The 18,984-nt window shown below is 40.1% G+C and overlaps 1 protein-coding gene across 11 annotated transcripts in view; it reads left to right on the forward strand.

The window, feature by feature from the left end:
* Positions 1 to 18,984, forward strand: part of LOC109085513 (membrane-associated guanylate kinase, WW and PDZ domain-containing protein 1-like) — a 149,593-nt gene that overhangs the window by 127,001 nt on the left and 3,608 nt on the right. For 6 of the 11 annotated variants that reach the window (XM_042762962.1, XM_042762969.1, XM_042762963.1 and 3 more), the window contains 9 exons: positions 1,051 to 1,312; positions 8,182 to 8,273; positions 8,891 to 9,083; positions 10,367 to 10,660; positions 10,936 to 11,139; positions 13,789 to 13,876; positions 14,030 to 14,081; positions 14,924 to 15,067; positions 16,095 to 16,233. In XM_042762962.1, the coding sequence (XP_042618896.1) occupies positions 1,051 to 1,312; positions 8,182 to 8,273; positions 8,891 to 9,083; positions 10,367 to 10,660; positions 10,936 to 11,139; positions 13,789 to 13,876; positions 14,030 to 14,081; positions 14,924 to 15,067; positions 16,095 to 16,233 (1,468 nt within the window). Of the gene's footprint in view, positions 1 to 1,050; positions 1,313 to 8,181; positions 8,274 to 8,890; positions 9,084 to 10,366; positions 10,661 to 10,935; positions 11,140 to 13,788; positions 13,877 to 14,029; positions 14,082 to 14,923; positions 15,068 to 16,094; positions 16,234 to 16,560; positions 16,650 to 18,984 lie in introns of all 11 variants that reach the window. The other 5 variants (XM_042762964.1, XM_042762974.1, XM_042762972.1 and 2 more) reach the window with 4 other exon arrangements.

Below are 18,984 nucleotides of genomic sequence, written 5' to 3' on the forward strand. Positions count from 1 at the left end.
ATCATATAATATATAGCTGACATAAATGCCCACTGTAGTGTTTTCTGCAATATCTTGACAAGGCTACTACTTATTGCATGTTAAATAATGACCATACTTCATGATTGCTTATGCTTGCTTAGCTCTTCACTTTTGCCTCAGTTGTGCATTTAATTATGTCCTGGCAACCACCCAATACATCCCTGTACCCCAATAGCAATGCACTAAGAACAACACAATGCCATAGTAACCGCATAGCAATGTGCTGACAATCACCCACAACACTCTAGCATTGTGGAAGCGACATTAGCATGAAAAAGCACCGCTCATGTTTTTATCTGGGAGTGTAATAATCTAGGTGTTAGCATTTAATAAAACATTATCATGTCAGGTGAATGAAATTATACATATCCAATAAGAAATGTGAATAATTTATAAGATCAAGACAAGAATTGGCTTTGCAGCAAACTCTTGGCCCTGTGTGTGTTTGTGTGATAGTTGCTGAATGTGTTGTGTGCTTGAATTATAGGTACAAACTCAACGAATCGACTTTGTGGGATTGTGTTGCTCCTCTCTATCCATTCTTTCCATGAACTGTCTATTTTTAGGCATGGCCTCTTTTTTGTTTGTTTCTCATTCCATTCCCTCTCTTGCACTAAATTTCATTTTCTTTCCTTTTCTTTCTCTCTCCACATATTATTCTGTCATTCTAAAAGACATCCATGATGTCTAAAAGACACAAGTGTGAATGAGATTCTCCACTGCGACAGAAGCAACTGTCTGTGGACAACTTAATTTTTGGACTGTTCCAAAAATTAAAATGAAAAGTTAAAGTGTTATATGGCTTCAGAAGACTTTGTATAAACTACTTTATTGTAGTGTTGGAAAGTGTTTGTCCTCGGCAGTGTGGCAGTATCCTGTATATCATTTGCCTTGGACATCTCCTTTTGTGTTCAACTGCAGAAAAAAAAAAAAAAAAAAAAAACATGCTAGTTTGAAATAACATGATAATGGGTAAATTATGACTAGAGATTTCTTGGTCAACTAGTCCTGAATCTCTGTGTCTCTCAGCAGTTGGAAAGGAAGGACAGTCAGGGCAGTTCTCAGCACAGCATATGCAGTCACCGCAGCACACACACAGACTCGCCCGGCCGCCCAGAGCCCATCTTGCCAACTGACACCCTGGGGGGCCCTCCACCCATGCCGCCTCCTCCTACCCAGCCACTGCCTGTCCTGCCCCCCTTTGACACCTCTGCAGCCAATGGGACACTCCAGAAGAAACCGGACCCCTTTAAGATCTGGGCGCAGTCCAGGAGCATGTACGAGAGCCGTGGTGAGTAGCCCGGCTTCATTTCCACACATCTTACTACTGAGTGTGCGGCACTGTTTGAAAATTGATGGGAACCGTTGACTTCCATAATATTTTTTTCCCTAATATGGAAGTCAGTGGTGCCCATCAACTGTTCGGATACCAACATTCTTTTCAATTCATTCAATTCAAGTTTATTTGTATAGCGCTTTTTACGATACAAATCATTGCAAAGCAACTTTACAGAAAATTAAGTTTCTACAATATTTAGTAGTAGCTTATCAGTGGTGACTGTCAGTTCATGTGCATATGCCAGTAATGTTCAGAAAAATCAATAAAAGACGTAACAAACAGACGATTAACACTATTAACAGCAATTATGCAATCAAACTTATAGCAAAATGTGGTAGTTCTGTATGTGTTGTCTCTGGGTTAGCATCATCTGAGGTCCTCTGAGGGGTTGGCATCATCTCTTCTCAGGTGTTCTGGATCCAGACTGGAGCTTGTGTAAATCCTAGTTACCACGGGATGTAAATAGAGACAAACAAATAGAGACATAATTAGCGTAGCTGCTGTTCCGGCCAAGTAAATTAGTAATTAGTTTAACCCAAGCTAAAGAATAATAATGTGCATTTGATCAGATATAACTGCAGTCCAAAATTATAAGATGCATTATTTGAATGCTTGGCCAAAGAGGTGTGTTTTTAATCTAGATTTAAACAGAGGAAGTGTGTCTGAAGCCCAAACATTATCAGGAAGGCTATTCCAGAGTTTGGGAGCCAAATGCGAAAAAGCTCTACCTCCTTTAGTGGACTTTGCTATCCTAGGTACTATCAAAAGTCCAGCGTTTTGTGACCTAAGGGAGCGTGATGGGTTGTAGCGTGGTAGAAGACTAGTTAGGTACGCAGGAGCTAAGCCATTAAGGGCCTTATAAGTAAGTAATAATATTTTGTTACTGATACGGAACTTAATAGGTAGCCAGTGCAGAGACTGTAGTTTTGGGATAATATGATCATATTTTCTAGACCTGGTAAGGACTCTAGCCGCTGCATTTTGGACTACCTGTAGCTTGTTTATTGAGGATGCAGGACAAGCACCTAGCAGTGCATTACAGTAGTCCAGTCTAGAGGTCATGAATGCATGAACTAGCTTTTCTGCATCAGGAACAGGTAACATGTTTCGTAGCTTGGCAATGTTTCTAAGATGAAAGAATGCTGTTTTTGTAACATGGCAAATATGATTTTCAAAAGACAAGTTACTGTCTAATATAACACCCAGATTTTTGACAGTAGAGGAAGTAACAGTACATCCGTCTAATTGCAAATTGTAATCATAGGAGAAAATTATTGGTCATCCAATCTTTTACATTTTTAACACACTCTGTTAGCTTAGATAATTTTAGAAGTTTCACCTGGTCTTGTTGAGATATATAGTTGAGTATCATCAGCATAACAGTGGAAACTAATCCCATATTTTCTAATGATATTACCAAGGGGCACCATGTATATTGAAAATAACAGAGGACCTAGGACAGATCCTTGTGGCACTCCATATTTTACTGGTGATAAATGAGATGACTCCCCATTTAAATAAACAAAGTGGTAGTGATCGGACAGGTAGGATCTAAACCATCTTAAAGCCTGCCCTTGGATACCTGTATAGTTTTGTAATCTATCTATGAGAATGTCGTGATCTATGGTGTCGAACGCAGCACTAAGATCAAGTAAAACTAGCAATGAGATGCAGCCTTGATCTGAAGCAAGAAGCAAGTCATTTGTAATTTTAACAAGTGCAGTTTCTGTGCTATGATGGGGCCTGAAACCCGACTGAAATTCTTCATAGAGATCATTTTTTTGCAGGTAGGAACACAATTGAGCAGACACAACTTTTTCTAAAATTTTAGACATAAATGGAAGATTTGAAATGGGTCTGTAATGTGCCAGTTCACTAGGATCTAGTTGTGGTTTCTTAATAAGAGGCTTAATAACCGCCAGCTTGAATGATTTTGGGACGTGACCTAAAGATAACGACAAGTTAATAATATTGAGAAGCGTTTTTTTCTGCTACAGGTAAACAACTCTTTCAGTAATTTAGTGGGTACAGGATCTAATAAACATGTTGTTGGTTTAGATGCAGTGATAAGTTTATTTAGCTCTTCCTGTCCTATAGTTGTAAAGCACTGCAGTTTATCTTTGGGTGCGATGGATAAAACTAAAATATTAGACGCTGTAGAATCTACATTTGTTATTGTATTTCTGATGTTATCTATTTTATCAGTGAAGAAATTCATAAAGTCATTACTATTTAACTGTGAGGGAATATTTAGATCGGGAGGCGTCTGGTTATATGTTAATCTAGCCACTGTGCTAAATAAAAACCTTGGATTGTTTTGGTTGTTTTCTGTGAGTTTGTGGATATGCTCGGCCCTGGCAGTTTTTAGAGCCTGTCTATAGCTGGACATACTGTTTTTCCACGCAATTCTAAAAACTTCCAAGTTCGTTTTTCTTCATTTGCGCTCAAGACTACGAGTTTCTTTCTTGAGAGCGTGGGTATTACTGTTGTACCATGGCACAGTAATTTTTTCTCTAACCTTTTTCAATTTGATGAGGGCAACAGCTTCTAATGTATTAGAGAAGATAGTGCCCATGTTGCCAGTCATTTTGTCTAGTTCATGTGTATTTATGGGTACACAGAGCAGTTGAGATAAATCAGGCAGGTTATTTGCGAATCTGTCTTTGGTGGCTGGAACAATAGTTATGCCTGGACGATAACGCGAAGCTATATAGTTATTATCATCAATACGCAAAATGCACGATACAAGGAAATGGTCAGTAACATCATCACTTTGAGGTACGATATCTATGTCAGTAAGATCGATTCCATGCGATATAATTAATTCTTGAGTTTGATTAAAACGATGAGTGGGCCCGGTGACATTTTGCTTTACTCCAAAACAGTTTCAAAGTTAGTAAACGCAAGTCCTAATGCATCATTTGTATTATCAATATGAATGTTAAAATCTCCGAAAATTAGCGCTTTATCAGCGGTAACCAACAGGTCTGAAAGGAAATCTCCAAATTCTTTTAGGAATTCTGTATATGGCCCTGGTGGTCTATACACAGTAGCCAGAGAAAGAGACAATAGATTTCTTTTGCATATCTGACAGTGTAACATTAAGCATAAGTATTTCAAATCATTTAAACCTGTATCCTGTTTTCTGGGTAACATTGAGAATATTGCAACACCGCCACCACAACCAGTCTGACGGGGCTCATGCTTATAACAGTTGTTTGGTGGAGTAGACTCATTTAGACCAATATAATCATTTGGTTTTAGCCAGGTTTCAGTCAAGCAGAGTACATCAAAACTATTATCTGTGATCATTTCATTTACAATAACTGCTTTGGGTGTGAGTGATCTAATGTTTATGAGCCCAAACTTTAAAAATGTTTTTTGTTCATTTATTTTACGTTTTTCTGGTTTAATCACGATAAGATTTTTTCTAGATCCTACATTAAATTTATATTTTGACCTCACTATTCGGGGAACAGACACAGTCTTAATAGATTGGACAGCGCCAGTACTTCTAACATTTAAGCGGGTAGAACAAAAGCCATCATAGCAGTTATTTGAGAATTGGCTTACTAGTCATATACTAGTAGAGTCCTGGAGATGTTGTCCGAGAGCAGCTCCGCTCCGACTCTCCTGGGGTGCAGGCCATCAGCGCGAAAAAGCCTAGGTCGCACCCAGAAAAGATTCCAATTATTAACAAAGAGCAGTTTCTGTTCTTTACACCATGACAATAACCATTCATTTAGAGCAAAAAGTCTACTGAACCTTTCGTGTCCTCGTCGATACGTGGGCAGTGGTCCTGACACGATGATCGTCGTCGCGGGCGTCGTGCTGCGAACCGTCTCGATCAGGCTCCTGAAGTCCCTCTTCAGTGTCTCCGTCTGCCGCTGCGTGGTGTTGTTAACCCCGGCATGAAGCACGACCGCTCTGGGGCTCTCGTCGACCTTCAGGATCGCGGGTATCTGCGCAGAAACATCAAGAACACGAGCACCAGGGAAACAGTGAGTGTGCACTTTACCTTCGGCTAACGTAGCACGGACGTGTCGGACGATGGAGTCTCCAACGTTCACAGCGTCGTGTTCCGTCTCGCGGAGGGGAGAGAAGCGGTTCCGTGTGGAGATTTCGAAGACCGGAGGGGGAGAGGTCGTCGCCTGGGGCCTGGCTCGCGTCCTCCATTGCGGATGCACCCAGGGTCCGTGGTGTCCCGGCGCCGGAGTGAAGGACATCTGGGCAGATCGCGTCCTGGGTACACCGGGCCTGTGCAGAGAAACACACGGGGGGAAATGGTGGTGGGACTGTTAGTAGCACACTGCATACTTACCCTGGACTTGTGAGTGTCAGCCCGGGAGGTTTCCAGCGCGGCTCTCCGCTCTCTCAGCTGGGCCTGCCTCTGCTCCAGGACCCGAATCTGCTTCTCCTGGGCCTCCAGCTCGAGCTGCATTCGGTGTCGTGTCGTCACCTGCACTCAAAGGTAGACAAACATCCGCCATTAAAGCAAGTAACAGTGAGTAAAGCAATTGTAATGTGTGTGAATAGAGTATTAGCGATGCACGCGGGTTTAGCGACAACCACGCTGGTGATGCTAATGGGCTATAAGCTACTAGCGGACTCGGGAAATCAAAATAAAACTAGTGATAACAAGGCGCTCTGATTTTTTTTGTTGTAGAATACGATAGAGGATATATTCACACGTTATAGAAACGAAAATGATGGTGTATAAAATAGATTTCAACAATAAAAAATAGACGATAGAGAAATAACGTGACGGAGCTCAAACTAGAGGCATACAATCTTCTTTTGTGTTCAACTAAAGAAAGAAACTCATACAGGTTTGGAACAAGTGGAGGGTAAGTAAATGATGACAGAATTTTTATTCTGACTACTCCTTGAACTACCTAATTCCATAACATAGTAAAATAATGTCTATCTATGCTTACTTTAGATTTAATGGCAAACTTTAAGGCCATATCCCTTTTTTTCTTTTTTTTCTCTTCATCAAATTTAAGATTTTTATGTTCATCCAAGGAATGGTGTTCTTTAACTTCCTACATTTTGACTGCATGTAAATTCATCAATTAAGCTCTTTAGTTTATATGTGAATCTTTTGCTATATTCTTCCAGTGATTTTCCTAAAAGCACTGTCTCCCAATTGATGCTCTGAACAGCACTTATAAACTGATCCTGCATATTTTGGGAGATATTTGAAGATTCCTGATCTTCAAAATTTATTGGTTATCTTCCTGGCTATCAGGGTCAAATTATGATCTAATAGTCCAGACAGCATATTAAAGGATTTGACAATTAATTTTGGTCTATTGCTAAATATCCTCAAAATAAGTAGAGTGGAATGTGTGTGGGTGGAGTTTGGCTGTGGATATGTAGTTTAATGAACTAGCTGCTGATGGTTGCACCTTATCAGTGAAGTAGTTGGCAAAGTCGAGAGAAGGTAGGGAGGGTGGTTAGAGAAATGTGGGTACAAAATGGTTGTCCGTGATACAGTTATGTATGAGGATGAGGAGCAGATAGAAGAAGTGTTTGAAATGAGTAATTCTGTCCCATACCCCACCCAGCTGGACCAGGAGCATGGGAAAGTAGAGAGTAGAGAATGATGAAAAATGTGCCATGTTGACTGCTGTTTCAACCAAAGCCCAAACAGTTGTTTGCTAGAAAGACTTGTTGACAGCTGACTGACAGTCCCACAGTCAGAATGAAGGTGCTCTGGACTGCATTTCTGTCTGTGGAAGCTTTTACACTTACTATACTTACGCTTGAGGTGAACAACAGGGATGAACTGATGGCACATGGTAAGAGCATGAAAGAAGAACAAGAGACAAGATTAGTGTAGGACAAAGGAAACTAGTTGTACAAATTTGCATGACCTTGTGTTTCAAAGTGTTTACAATTACTTGCATAGTGATTTATAGTACCTACAGTAAATTCAGCATATTCCATTTGTAATTAGCATTGGGGTATAGGAAAAAAGCTGTTACACGGCTGTTAAAAGATTGCGTTTTTCAGTTTCTGTCACTCAGTATTCAATATGTATGACCCATTCTCAGCAGCTACACATGGTTATAAAGTATTTGAAGAGCAAGACTCAATGTAAGCACATTGCATTCTGGAGCCCTACAGATGACATATATTGCATTAAATTGAACCCCCAGCATTCATTATGTCTAATGTGCATGACTGTAGTTCTGAAGGTTATGCCAGTATGATTTGAGGATGTATGCAGTAGTTGTCCTTGTACACACAGGCCGGTTTTTGTGCCAGATTGTTGGTTGACTCCTGATGGCTCCCGCTCATAGTGCCAATTCCCAGTCAGGCCTGTTAAATGCTCCACACGGAGTGCGCTCGGCAGATCCAGACCTTTTAAAAATTAATTGTGTGAACGGGCTTAAGCATATGTGATTAACATTATGTTGTTCCCTATGTGGTGAGGTGAGCATTCTGCTCATACTTACCATTTGGCTTCGTCTGACAGTCAGCATGGAAAAAGGCCTAGAACAGGCAGGGGAACAGCGTTAGACACCTCACCCATCTTTTCATAATGCATTTATACAGATGAAGAACCAACAATAGCAGTAGAAATCTATAAAACTGGTGTTTTATAGAACAGGTGTGTTCATTTTTGTATTAAAAATGTATATTTTGTAAAGCTGAGCTATGTAAAATTATATGTGCTTTTTGACAATAGAAGTCTTATAAACTGGTAGAGAGTCTGCAATATATTTGCATTGCAATCAGTGTATCATCTTTGTGATATTTAACTTGGAGACATGCTAGCAAATAAACTGATATATTTAATTATTTTTTTTCAGAGCCAGACTCTCAAGAACAAGACATTTTTCTCTGGAGGAAAGACACAGGCTTTGGCTTCCGGATCCTGGGGGGAAATGAACCCGGAGAACCGGTGAGTCAGAGAAAACACACATACACACACACACATGCAAATATACAAGCATCCTTCTGACAGCAACTGTAAAAACTGTAACTGATACTGAAGTCTGTCCCAGTCACTGCTGCTTTCTTATAAACCGTGCATTGATTTGAATGGAGACAGCTGCTATGTGCTGGCTTCATCTCAACTGTGTTAATCCTGATATGGAGAACAGGGTCCAGGTATCAGAGAAACACAGTGAGGCAGTGATGTACATGAACTGGCTTATGTCACTGTCTACAGCCTGCAATAGCTGTCTTGCTTACCAGTGTTCTTCACATGAAATGGGGAAGTCGTGGCCTAATGGTTAGAGAGTTTGACTCCTAACCCTAAGGTTGTGGGTTGGAGTCTCGGGCCGGCAATACCACGACTGAGGTGCCCTTGAGCAAGGCACCGAACCCCCAACTGCTCCCTGGACGCCGCAGCATAAATGCCTGCCCACTGCTCCGGGTGTGTGTTCACGGTGTGTGTTCACTGCTGTGTGTGTGCACTTTGGATGGGTTAAATGCAGAGAATGAATTCTGAGTATGGGTCACCATACTTGGTTGTATGTCACTTCACTTTCACTTTCACTTTCAAATGTATGGCAGATCTACATAGGGCACATAGTGAAGTACGGCTCAGCGGATGAGGACGGCCGTCTGCGCTCCGGAGACGAGCTCATCTGTGTCGATGGCACGGCGGTGGTGGGAAAGTCTCACCAGCTGGTGGTGCAGCTCATGCAGCAGGCAGCTAAACAGGGTCACGTCAACCTCACCGTCCGCCGCAAAACTGCTTATGGAGGTACACCTGCACCGGCACAGTTTTTATCTCATTTTCCAGTTTGATTTTAAATGTAAAATTTTTCATCACTTAACACTACAGAACACTACAGCGTAACATACTGAAAATCCTATCGACCTTTTTCACATTTCCAGGTTTCTCAGCAGCAGAAGTTGTCATAGTTAGGTAAACTTCTATGGTAGTTAATGGGAGACTACCACAGATATACTTTTGCCTTCCCATTTACGGAAAAAAAAATAGAGAGAGACTGAAAACAGCAGTCAGAGGAGAGAATGATGTCAAATTTACCATCACTCCCACAGATGCTGTATTAGAAATACCCTCGCATCAGTGATAATTATATTTTGTAATTTAATGCAAAGGTAATATAATACGAAGTATAATGTTATAAATGTGCATACATTTTTTTAATGAAAATATAAAAACTTTGGAGGATTTACGATGTTGATGACTGTTGAAACACATCTTCACAATCTAGTGAAAAGGGTCCATTGTTTTATTATTATTATTATTCGACCCCATTTAGTTAAACATAACTTTAAAAAAAATGGCTTCAAGAGTAAGCAAAGACCCAAAGCAACAGACCTAAGTCTGAAATGGTATGATGCATGTTCATATTGAAAGTAGTATTTACAAATTTAAACACAAGGTTGTGTGGTAATTTCATTGCCACTTTACAGTTCATAGAAATCATTACAAAGGGGGGGGTATTTTTTTTTATTTTTTTATTCCCTTAGACCACTGCCCAGCACAGTACTGTAAATGTTGTGCTTCATGGTAAAGTGTATTTTACATATTAACACTTTTATTACTAAAATGCTGGGTACTGATTGCAAGAATAATAGTGAGTGGAAGGTGTTTAGAAGAAGGAGGAAAAAAAGAGGACAAAATCACAAACTTTTGGGCCACTATTTTGGCAGCAACAGGTATGCAATCAAATGTTAAAATATGTGTTATTTACATAAATTAGAGCATGCACAACTAATAATTTCAGTAGACGATCAAACAGTCAAATGTTTGCCTGTAAATAAGAGGTTGCATCAACGTATTTTTTACATCCATCATTTTGAGAGATGAAATGCAAGACAGAAAACGATTTAAACCACAGTGTGTCAGTTTTCCTATTATTAAATAGTATATTTAAATTATTAGTGTTGACCTTATGAGAGATTGAGCACATTTCATAGGATCACAGACCAGGAATAAGTGCACAGATGAGAAGTCAGGCAGATTTATTTTTACAGACGTCCCTTGACAAGCTAAGCTTATGTGTGTTTGTGTAGTGTACAAGGGGGAGGGGGACGTGCCGCCATCTCCTGCATCGTCTCACCACAGCAGCACGCAGGAGAAGCGCACGCCGCAGGGCAGCCAGAACTCACTCAACACCGTCAGCTCGGGCTCCGGCAGCACCAGCGGCATCGGCAGCGGTGGAGGCGGCGGCAGCGGGAGCACTGTGGTCAACATGATGCCCGCCTCCCTGCAGCCCTACGACGTGGAGATCCAGCGCGCCGAGAACGAGGGCTTCGGCTTTGTGATTGTGTCATCCGTGTCACGGCCCGATGCAGGCACTACCGTTGGTAGGATGTTTTCTTGTGAATGAGTGTGAATGCCACAGACATGCAGTACGTGTGCTCGGCCAGCACACATCTGAGAGAGATCTGAGCGTAGAAGACACATGTAAACCCGCCAGCTGCACCTTTTTAACTTTTTATGACTATTATTTTATTTTCAGTGTTCAGACTGCGTCATTGAATGTTGGGAGGCTTTACTTGACATGAGAAAATTATTTTAGTTTTATTTACTTTTTTTCTCTCTTCTTCCTCTAAATTGTGATACACACACACAAACAAAGCAGGAAACACATGTGCGACCATGCCTCATAAAATAGGCCGGATCATCGAGTGCAGTCCGGCAGACCGCTGCGGGAAGCTGAAGGTGGGTGATCGAATCCTGGCGGTCAATAGCTGCTCCATCACCAACAAATCACACTCAGACATCGTCAACCTCATCAAAGAGGCCGGCAACATTGTCACGCTGCGCATCATACCCGGAGACGGTGAGTTTGTGTCTTCTGCCGAAAATAATCATCTCTCACATTAATGCTGCAGGGTTTTCTGCCATTGGACTGAGATCTCCACCTGGCCTTTTCTTTCTTTCTTTCTGCACCATTCCTGTGTGGATTTGCTTGTTTCTGTCATTATCACGCCCACCTTTTTTACAGATGGCCTCATGTTCTCCTCAAGTACTCTGGAATAATGTGGAGCACATAGGTATGATGGCAGTTGAGTGTTATGATGGCAAGGGTGCCGGACCCTGAAGCAACGAAATACTCCTGTCTCACATGAGGAACTATAGCAAAGGCTTCAGAAAAAGCAGCATCTTCCTTGCTGACCTCCTGTGATTTGTACTTTCTCACAACTGATAAGTCTGTAATAATTAGTTCTAAAATAAATGAATGACTCTGAACAAATCTGTTGAGAAAACAGTAGCTGCGTTTACATAGACCCTGAAAGTCTGTTTGTAATCTAGTAGCACAGCCTGAATAAAGAAGTCACATGAAACCACATCCATCACAATGAATGAATGAGCCAAATCCCATTGATATTTCATTCAGATTGTGAGGGATGGTTTGAACCTGTTCCGAATCCATTCGGTAGGACATGTCAACGCTTGATCGGACTGAAAACTGAAACTGGAAGTTTTTGTGCAAGTTCAATGACAGAAATGGCGTAATGATTTATAACACACAGAACGAGCTGTCGTGTCAGTCTAAATTTCTCCTTCAGCTCGTCGTCTGTAGTGGTGCAGCGCTGCCGTTCTGAATGCAGGAAGCAGCATTTTTACTTTTTAATAAATATAAGCAGCACAGGACAAAGCGTCACATACTCGTCTCCTAATTAAGACCGATATTGTGAAACAGTGGAAATTTCTGTCTGTCGGTAATTCTGTATATGACTTCATTATGACTGAAACAAATGCTGTCCGTGTAACTGTAGCTGCTGACCTGTTTAATAAGTCCCATGAAGCAAAAACACTTAAGAACAAGACGGTGGAGATTGTGAGGTTCATGGCATCAAACCTTTTAAAGCAGTGGTTCAGGCCAGCTACCGCCTTAATTCAAATCAGAAGAATCAGACTTATGAATAGGGAGCTGTTTAGTCTCTGTTAAAACTTCCTAATGAAACTACTTCTCTGTGTGGTTTTATTATGAATAGGCTATGATTCTCAGAACTGAGAGCTGAATCCAGTCCAAACCAAAGCACTCTTTAAGCTTGTCTAGAGGAAATCAGGAAAACAGAACCATATCTCATCCTTTCTAGTAAAACTAAACCTGGTGATAGTGGAAGTATCAGCAGGTGGCAGCACTGTCCCCAGACGCTCGCTGCAGGACGTGTGGAGTTTTGTGTTTGGGTTCCTCTAGCATGTGAAGAGACCGCCTCACTCCCTGTTTGGAGTCCTTGTTGTTGAATTTGTTGATGCATCACACACAAATGCTTTTAAATATCAAATAAGCTTAAATGAAACATCTCCTAATTTGGGGATGATCTTATGAACATTCTAGGCTGAGTTTGAGAAATGTGTTTTTGACAGTTCAAAATGACAGAAATTGAAACCAACTGTAATGTAAAGTACATGTATTACCCTAAATTCTATTTTTATGCCTCACAACTTTACAGTATTTTATATCCAAATTATCATTTAATTTTTATTGTTGTTTATTTATTTATTTATTTTTAAATGATTACAATTATTCTTACAGTTATCCCCCCATTAAATGGAATTAAGCTATAATCAGATGATTTTGTTAAACTCTCGCACCTATACTGTTGGTTCTTGACCATTATAGTTCCGACTGGATTCACCTGTGGCTTTATACTATGATTTTATTGTTTCAGTCATGGTTGTCAGAAGCAGCAAAATGTGGTTGGGTCCAACATAGTGTAAGTGTAACTGTTATTCAATGCTGCAACAAGGACTATATGATGCCTTTAAAAGCAACAGGCGAACAAACATGATCATGGAGTTAAACAGCAGCTTGTTTAGTAACAGTATGTGAGCACAGCACACAGCCAGACCCACCTGACCAGCAGATGTGCTACGATGCTTTGTTTATCTTGGTGTGAGGCGGGAGTGCAGCAGCAAATGTTATAAGAATTGGACATTTTCATACAAATTTTATAAGAAGTGGCACTGAGATTAATGAATTTGCTTTAATTAATTTTTGCTTATATTTCAAGTGGCTAATGGCCTAGAAGCTGAATCATTGAGTGTACCTGAATCTAGAGATTGTACAGTACCCCCAGCAGATCGACAGTTTGACAGTGTTGGTGGGACTCTCTGGGATCAGGGTTGGGAAACACTGTTCCAAACACAACTAATAAAACATAGTCAAGGTGCATGGGCAAAACATCACAGAACCTAGCAGTTTTTTCACATTGGAACAATCTTAAAACCCATCAAATTTCAGCTTCTGATGCGAGGCAGCACTGTAAATTTACAAATACCCTGAACTGTGCAGCTGTGTGAAAGAGCTGAAATTGATCAACAGTTCAGATGAATCTACAGGGTCTTGTCTGTTTGGTCATGTTCTCCACATGTGCTTGGACCCCGATGACTGCCACTTGTAGCTGCATTTCATGCATTTTCTGTGTGATTTAGCAGTGCTTTTAAAACATTGCAACTGTCTTTCTCTCTGACTGAACAGAGACATCAAATGCATCACTACTGACCAACGCAGAGAAGATCGCCACCATAACCACTACTCACACACCTCAGAGCACCACAGAGCCCAGGTGAAACACACACACACACACACTTAACCAGGATCTGTACAACATTTGTATGTATGTACTGTATGTTTGTACGCACTGATTTAATATTGATACTCATAATAATGATTATAAAACAAAGTTTTAGTAACATGAATTTTCTTTCTTTTCATCCAGCAGGAATTACAAACCCAAACAAGCTCTGACCCAACCAGCAGCCTACAGTCAGGTGAGAGGCTCTGCATTATAACCGAAAACAGGGCAGGTCTGATTGAGCAGTGATACACACAGTATCTAGATGAAGAAGTCTTCCTTAAATTAGGATATAACTGTTTCAAGGGATCAGGACTACACCTACTAGCAGATTACTAGTTGCTTTGTAACTTTTTTCTTACTTTTGTTGTACTATCTGTTCTTAAGGCTGAACATATGCTCAAAGTATTCAAACCCTATATATATATATAGTTTGCAACCTTATGTTAAAAGCAAAAAGATGTGAAATTACTAGGGTGTGTAGATCAATCAAAATGGTAATGACTTTAAATAAAAAATACAGAATCCACACTCACTTGTGTGCTTCTTGATGATTTGTAGGTTTTGTACTTTTTTTTATATCCATAAACCACATATGGATCAGTGGGAATGCTAAAATGCCTAAAAAAGATTTCCACATCAATCTTCACTCCATACCTCATAATGACAAACAAAACAGATTTGCTGATTTATTAAGAAGACAAAAACCACTGAAATAACTGTTGTGTAGCTTTAATCCTAACCTTACACTGAAAAACATGTAACATGCACTAATAATCTGTTTTATTTAAATTATTAATTTATAATTTTTTATTGTTATAATTTAAGTGTAACAATATTCTCCTTTTTAAAACGTGTGTAAATGTCAACAACGTCATTTGTTTAAAGGATTGAAGAATCTTTTATTTATTCCATCCTAGCTTAATTACTGTCTGTTGGCTAAGTGCATGTACTGTAAAATAAAAATTAAAAAAATTAAAAAATTAAAACTAGTTGTCAGGTTTGTTTAGTGATTTGGTTGTGTTTGTGTGTGTTTAGGAGGCAGAGTATTACTCGGTTGATCTGGAGAGGGAGAGTAAAGGTTTCGGCTTCAGTCTGAGAGGAGGAAAGGAGTACAACATGGATCTGTACGTGCTGCGATTAGCTGAGGATGGAGCTGCTGCCAAGAACGGCAAGATGAAGGTAAAACAAAATTAAAATTCTTTTCATGGTGCATGTGTTGAATTTAAAGCGAATTTTTACCAAATATTTGTGTGCTAAACATACAGATTGTTTCTTGTTCGCTGGTTCATCTCTTGCTTTCTCGATGTCAGCACTAGCGGCTCAACTCTGCCTCGTCTCCATGTTCTCCTCCTCCCCCTCTCCTCTTTCTACCCTTTACCTCTTCCACTCAATCCATGTCATCAGGAATCTATGTGAAATTCATAAATACTTACTGTTTAGGAAAATGACATGAACATGACATGAGAAGAACTGTAATGAAGCAGGCACTTCAGCCTTCTGAAATTGCTTCTATAAATGCTGATGATTTCAAGGGTGCAAGATCATTTGAGAAAAAAAAATCCCCAGTTAGTTCACCATTACCTGAAGATCTGTTACTTTTCAAAGTGACTGATTCTTTATCACAGATTCTGTAAGTTCTGATCTGTTGTTTTACTATCACCTGAAAATTGCTCTACAAAGCATCAGTGTTGGAAGTAAACAAGGTTGAAGAATACACATTACTAAAAACTGAGCAACATACTTTTAAAAAAAGTATTTACTTACTCCCATTAATCATTGATTCAGTTTGTAAAAATGTCATTATCACCCGTCATGAGAGTCTGTACATGCAAAAAACACATTTCTTTTCCCCACTAATTTAAAAAAAATTAGCATCTGAAGAACAAGCATACTTTTTTCTTAAATGAAAGAAAAATGCGCATTGTTTTTCTTTGTACAAAGCAAAAAAAGCTTTTTTCTTGTGGGCCATTGATACAAAATGGCATAAAATATGTAGACCAGAATAACTAAAATGGAGTCCAAGCCTGCTCCTGATGGAGTGCACCTGAACTTAACACACGCTGCAGTTCTTGAAGCAAAACACAATCACATAAAAGCTACTTAAACCGTTAAAATGAGATGTGAAGTATAACAAATTACTTCTAGATCAGCACTATGCCATCTTGAGCCACCCATAAGCTAATGGTGGTGTTGGCCTTGTTTACAGGTTGGTGATGAAATATTGGAGATCAATGGTGAAAGTACGAAAAATATGAAGCATTCTCGTGCCATCGAGCTGATCAAGACCGGAGGCAGACGAGCTCGACTGGTGCTGAAGAGAGGAGATGGATCCGTCCCAGAGTATGGTGGGTAGCAAAAAGGTTCACCTCCTGCTTAAATGCTTTTTGCATTTTGTTTCGAAGCGTTCGGTCTTAATGTTTGAATTTATCCTGAACTGTCTTTTCTTCTTGTTCTCTACCATTAAATTGTCACTTCTTGGTGATCAATCAGCCTCTGTTAGGTAGTCTGGTGTTTTCATCTAGAGAGTGAGATCTTCATCTAGTTCTTCTGAACAGTCTTCAGTCAGCAAATAAAAGTATTGTCATTTGTCTGAGTGCTGCATGTTGCCTTTCTCTTTATTTATCTCTGTTTCTTTCTCTCCCTAATCTCTCGTTCTCTGGTGGGCTCCTCAGCTATGATGGGCCCCCATCTCGCTGCCTGTCTGAGGAATGATAAGTTGGGCGAGCCCTGCTTCTACCTAATGGGTCAAAACCAAGCCACGGTTTGTAAAGGACATTCTGTGTGTCAACCCTTCCTGTCACCCAGTCACACGTTATAAACCCCGCTTGGCACACACGTGTTGTGGCTCTCATCTGCTCTCATGCCACGCTTTCATCTCACCCCACTGAATCCATTCTGCTGCTGGCCTCTGATCACACGTGCAGTGGATTCATGTTTCTGATGGATGCCTGTGTGAATGCTGTTGACACTGCAGTGCTCTCATATCACTGATAACACAGATGGGTGAATGTTACAAAAACTTTCAACAACTTGCCTGGGTCACAAAAAAAATTAAAAAAATAAATAAATAGATAAATAAATAAAATACTAAAATAGACTTTAAGCGAAATATATTTTCTTTTGTTGTTACCCATAGAACAAGTTTTGTTATATTCACCCATAAGCAAGTAATGAAATGAGTGCGATTTTGTATTCTGGACTTGTGATCAAAAGATATAATGAACATTTATTAATCCATATAGCATAGCATCAAGTGGTCCAACAAAGTGTTACCGTAATCACAAACAGTGCCCTCCACAAATATTAGCACCCTTGATGAATATAAGCAATCAGGCCATGAAAAATTTCTTTGGTGTTTATCCTCCAAGTCTTTCAAAAATCTAAGCTTGAGTTTAAGTAAAAAAAAAAAATACTGTTTATGTAAGTAAATAGCATGAACCATAATGTTGATCAGAACAATGACTGCAGCTGAATTTCCAGGAGCAATCAGCTGTCTTAAAGACACATCTGTAAGGATTTGCCATTGTCAGTGGTTTCAGAAATGCATATCTGGCACCCGCTTCACTCTGTAATTTGGTACTGTTCATTGTGAAGATATTCTTTACCATCCCATCTTATTGTTACCCTGAACTTTAACACCGTTGTTCATTTGTCCTCGGCAATATCTTTGTTGTCTCAACATAATGGCATAGTGTACTCTAAAGCAGTGCTTCTCGAACCTGTCCTCAGGACCCTAGCACTGCACATCCTCATATGATGCAACCAGTTTAAGTCTATCAGTCTCGACACAGCACAGCTTTGTCTCTAACAGTGACGTTTGAAGCTCAGAATGTTGTCACCCAGTCAGAGTTCAGGAAGTCCTTATAGTCTGTCTTTCTGAAAGAGTCTGAGGGTTGGGAATCGAGTGAGGTTTAAGCTATTCTGCCTGCTGCTGGTCGTTGCCATGCAGTGATTCTGCTATGATAAGGCTCGAATCTGTCTGCAAACTTCTTGAAGACCATGAAAAAAATAAAAAAATAAAAAAACAGAGAGTTGCATGTTCAGGAAAATAAATCCATTCAGGAAAAGCTGTGTTAAAAAGGATATGTTTTGATTCTCTTGCAAAACAAAATGGCTACCATAGAGACCACAGGTGGCAACATAATTGTAGTTGGTATAAGCTACCTGTTAGCCCCCACTCACCATGTCTTCATCATGAGGTTGGCCCCCAAGGCACTAAAAGACAAGGCTCTTGCCCATGACTGCATCCCACAGCCTTTGGCTATACGCGTTTAGGATTTAGGAGTAAAGGAGGTACGGATTTACAATGAACATCTATTCTTGCCTAGGAATTCGAAAACTGAAGTGAGAACTAATAAAGCTACATAAAGATCTTCTGATCTGAGTTCTAGACCTATGATATGTCTCCTCTCGAGAAGTGCTTTCCATGCATCCTGACCCTGATTTTGAGCCTTTTGTACTGCCTCAGTCAACGCAATAAAGTACATCAAGAAGGAATCTGACATATAATACCCATCTGCCTGAGTGAGATATGGACTACATGGCCTCAAAAGGACATAGACCAGGTTCTTTGGAGAAGAATCTGCTTTTTCAATCATAATAACTGATGACTGTGGGTGTCCTGCAGAGGTCCACAGACATCCTGACATATATGTGACCAGTAAAGTCTGTGTCGTGATTAGAATCGATAGTGTGTGGAGTTCCCCAACTGGGAATGATGCAGTGCCTTTCTTAGTAGGTAAGGCTTTAGCCCACCTTGAAAACGTCTCAGCTATGACCGAAACATCCCGATTACCCTTGCATTTAGGAACAGTAACACCGAGAGTGCAGGTCTTTCTGCTGCAACCAGTGTAATTGGGGTGCTGAACTGTGTACTTGGTTTTGATGTTACACATCTCTAAATCTCGTTTTACAGATGTTTTCTAAAACTTTTTGTCCACCGAACTGTACTAAAACATGATCACATATGAGAAACACCACAAAGTGTCCAACACTGCATATCTGTGTTGCCAGAAGCAAACAATTTTCAATCCACTCCTATTTTTTGTGAGCACTGATTTTGCATCTCACCCATTTACACATACGAGGAATTTGTT

The sequence above is a fragment of the Cyprinus carpio genome, chromosome A8, assembly GCF_018340385.1.
Source record: "Cyprinus carpio isolate SPL01 chromosome A8, ASM1834038v1, whole genome shotgun sequence".
In the NCBI taxonomy this organism is placed as follows: Eukaryota; Metazoa; Chordata; class Actinopteri; order Cypriniformes; family Cyprinidae; genus Cyprinus; species Cyprinus carpio.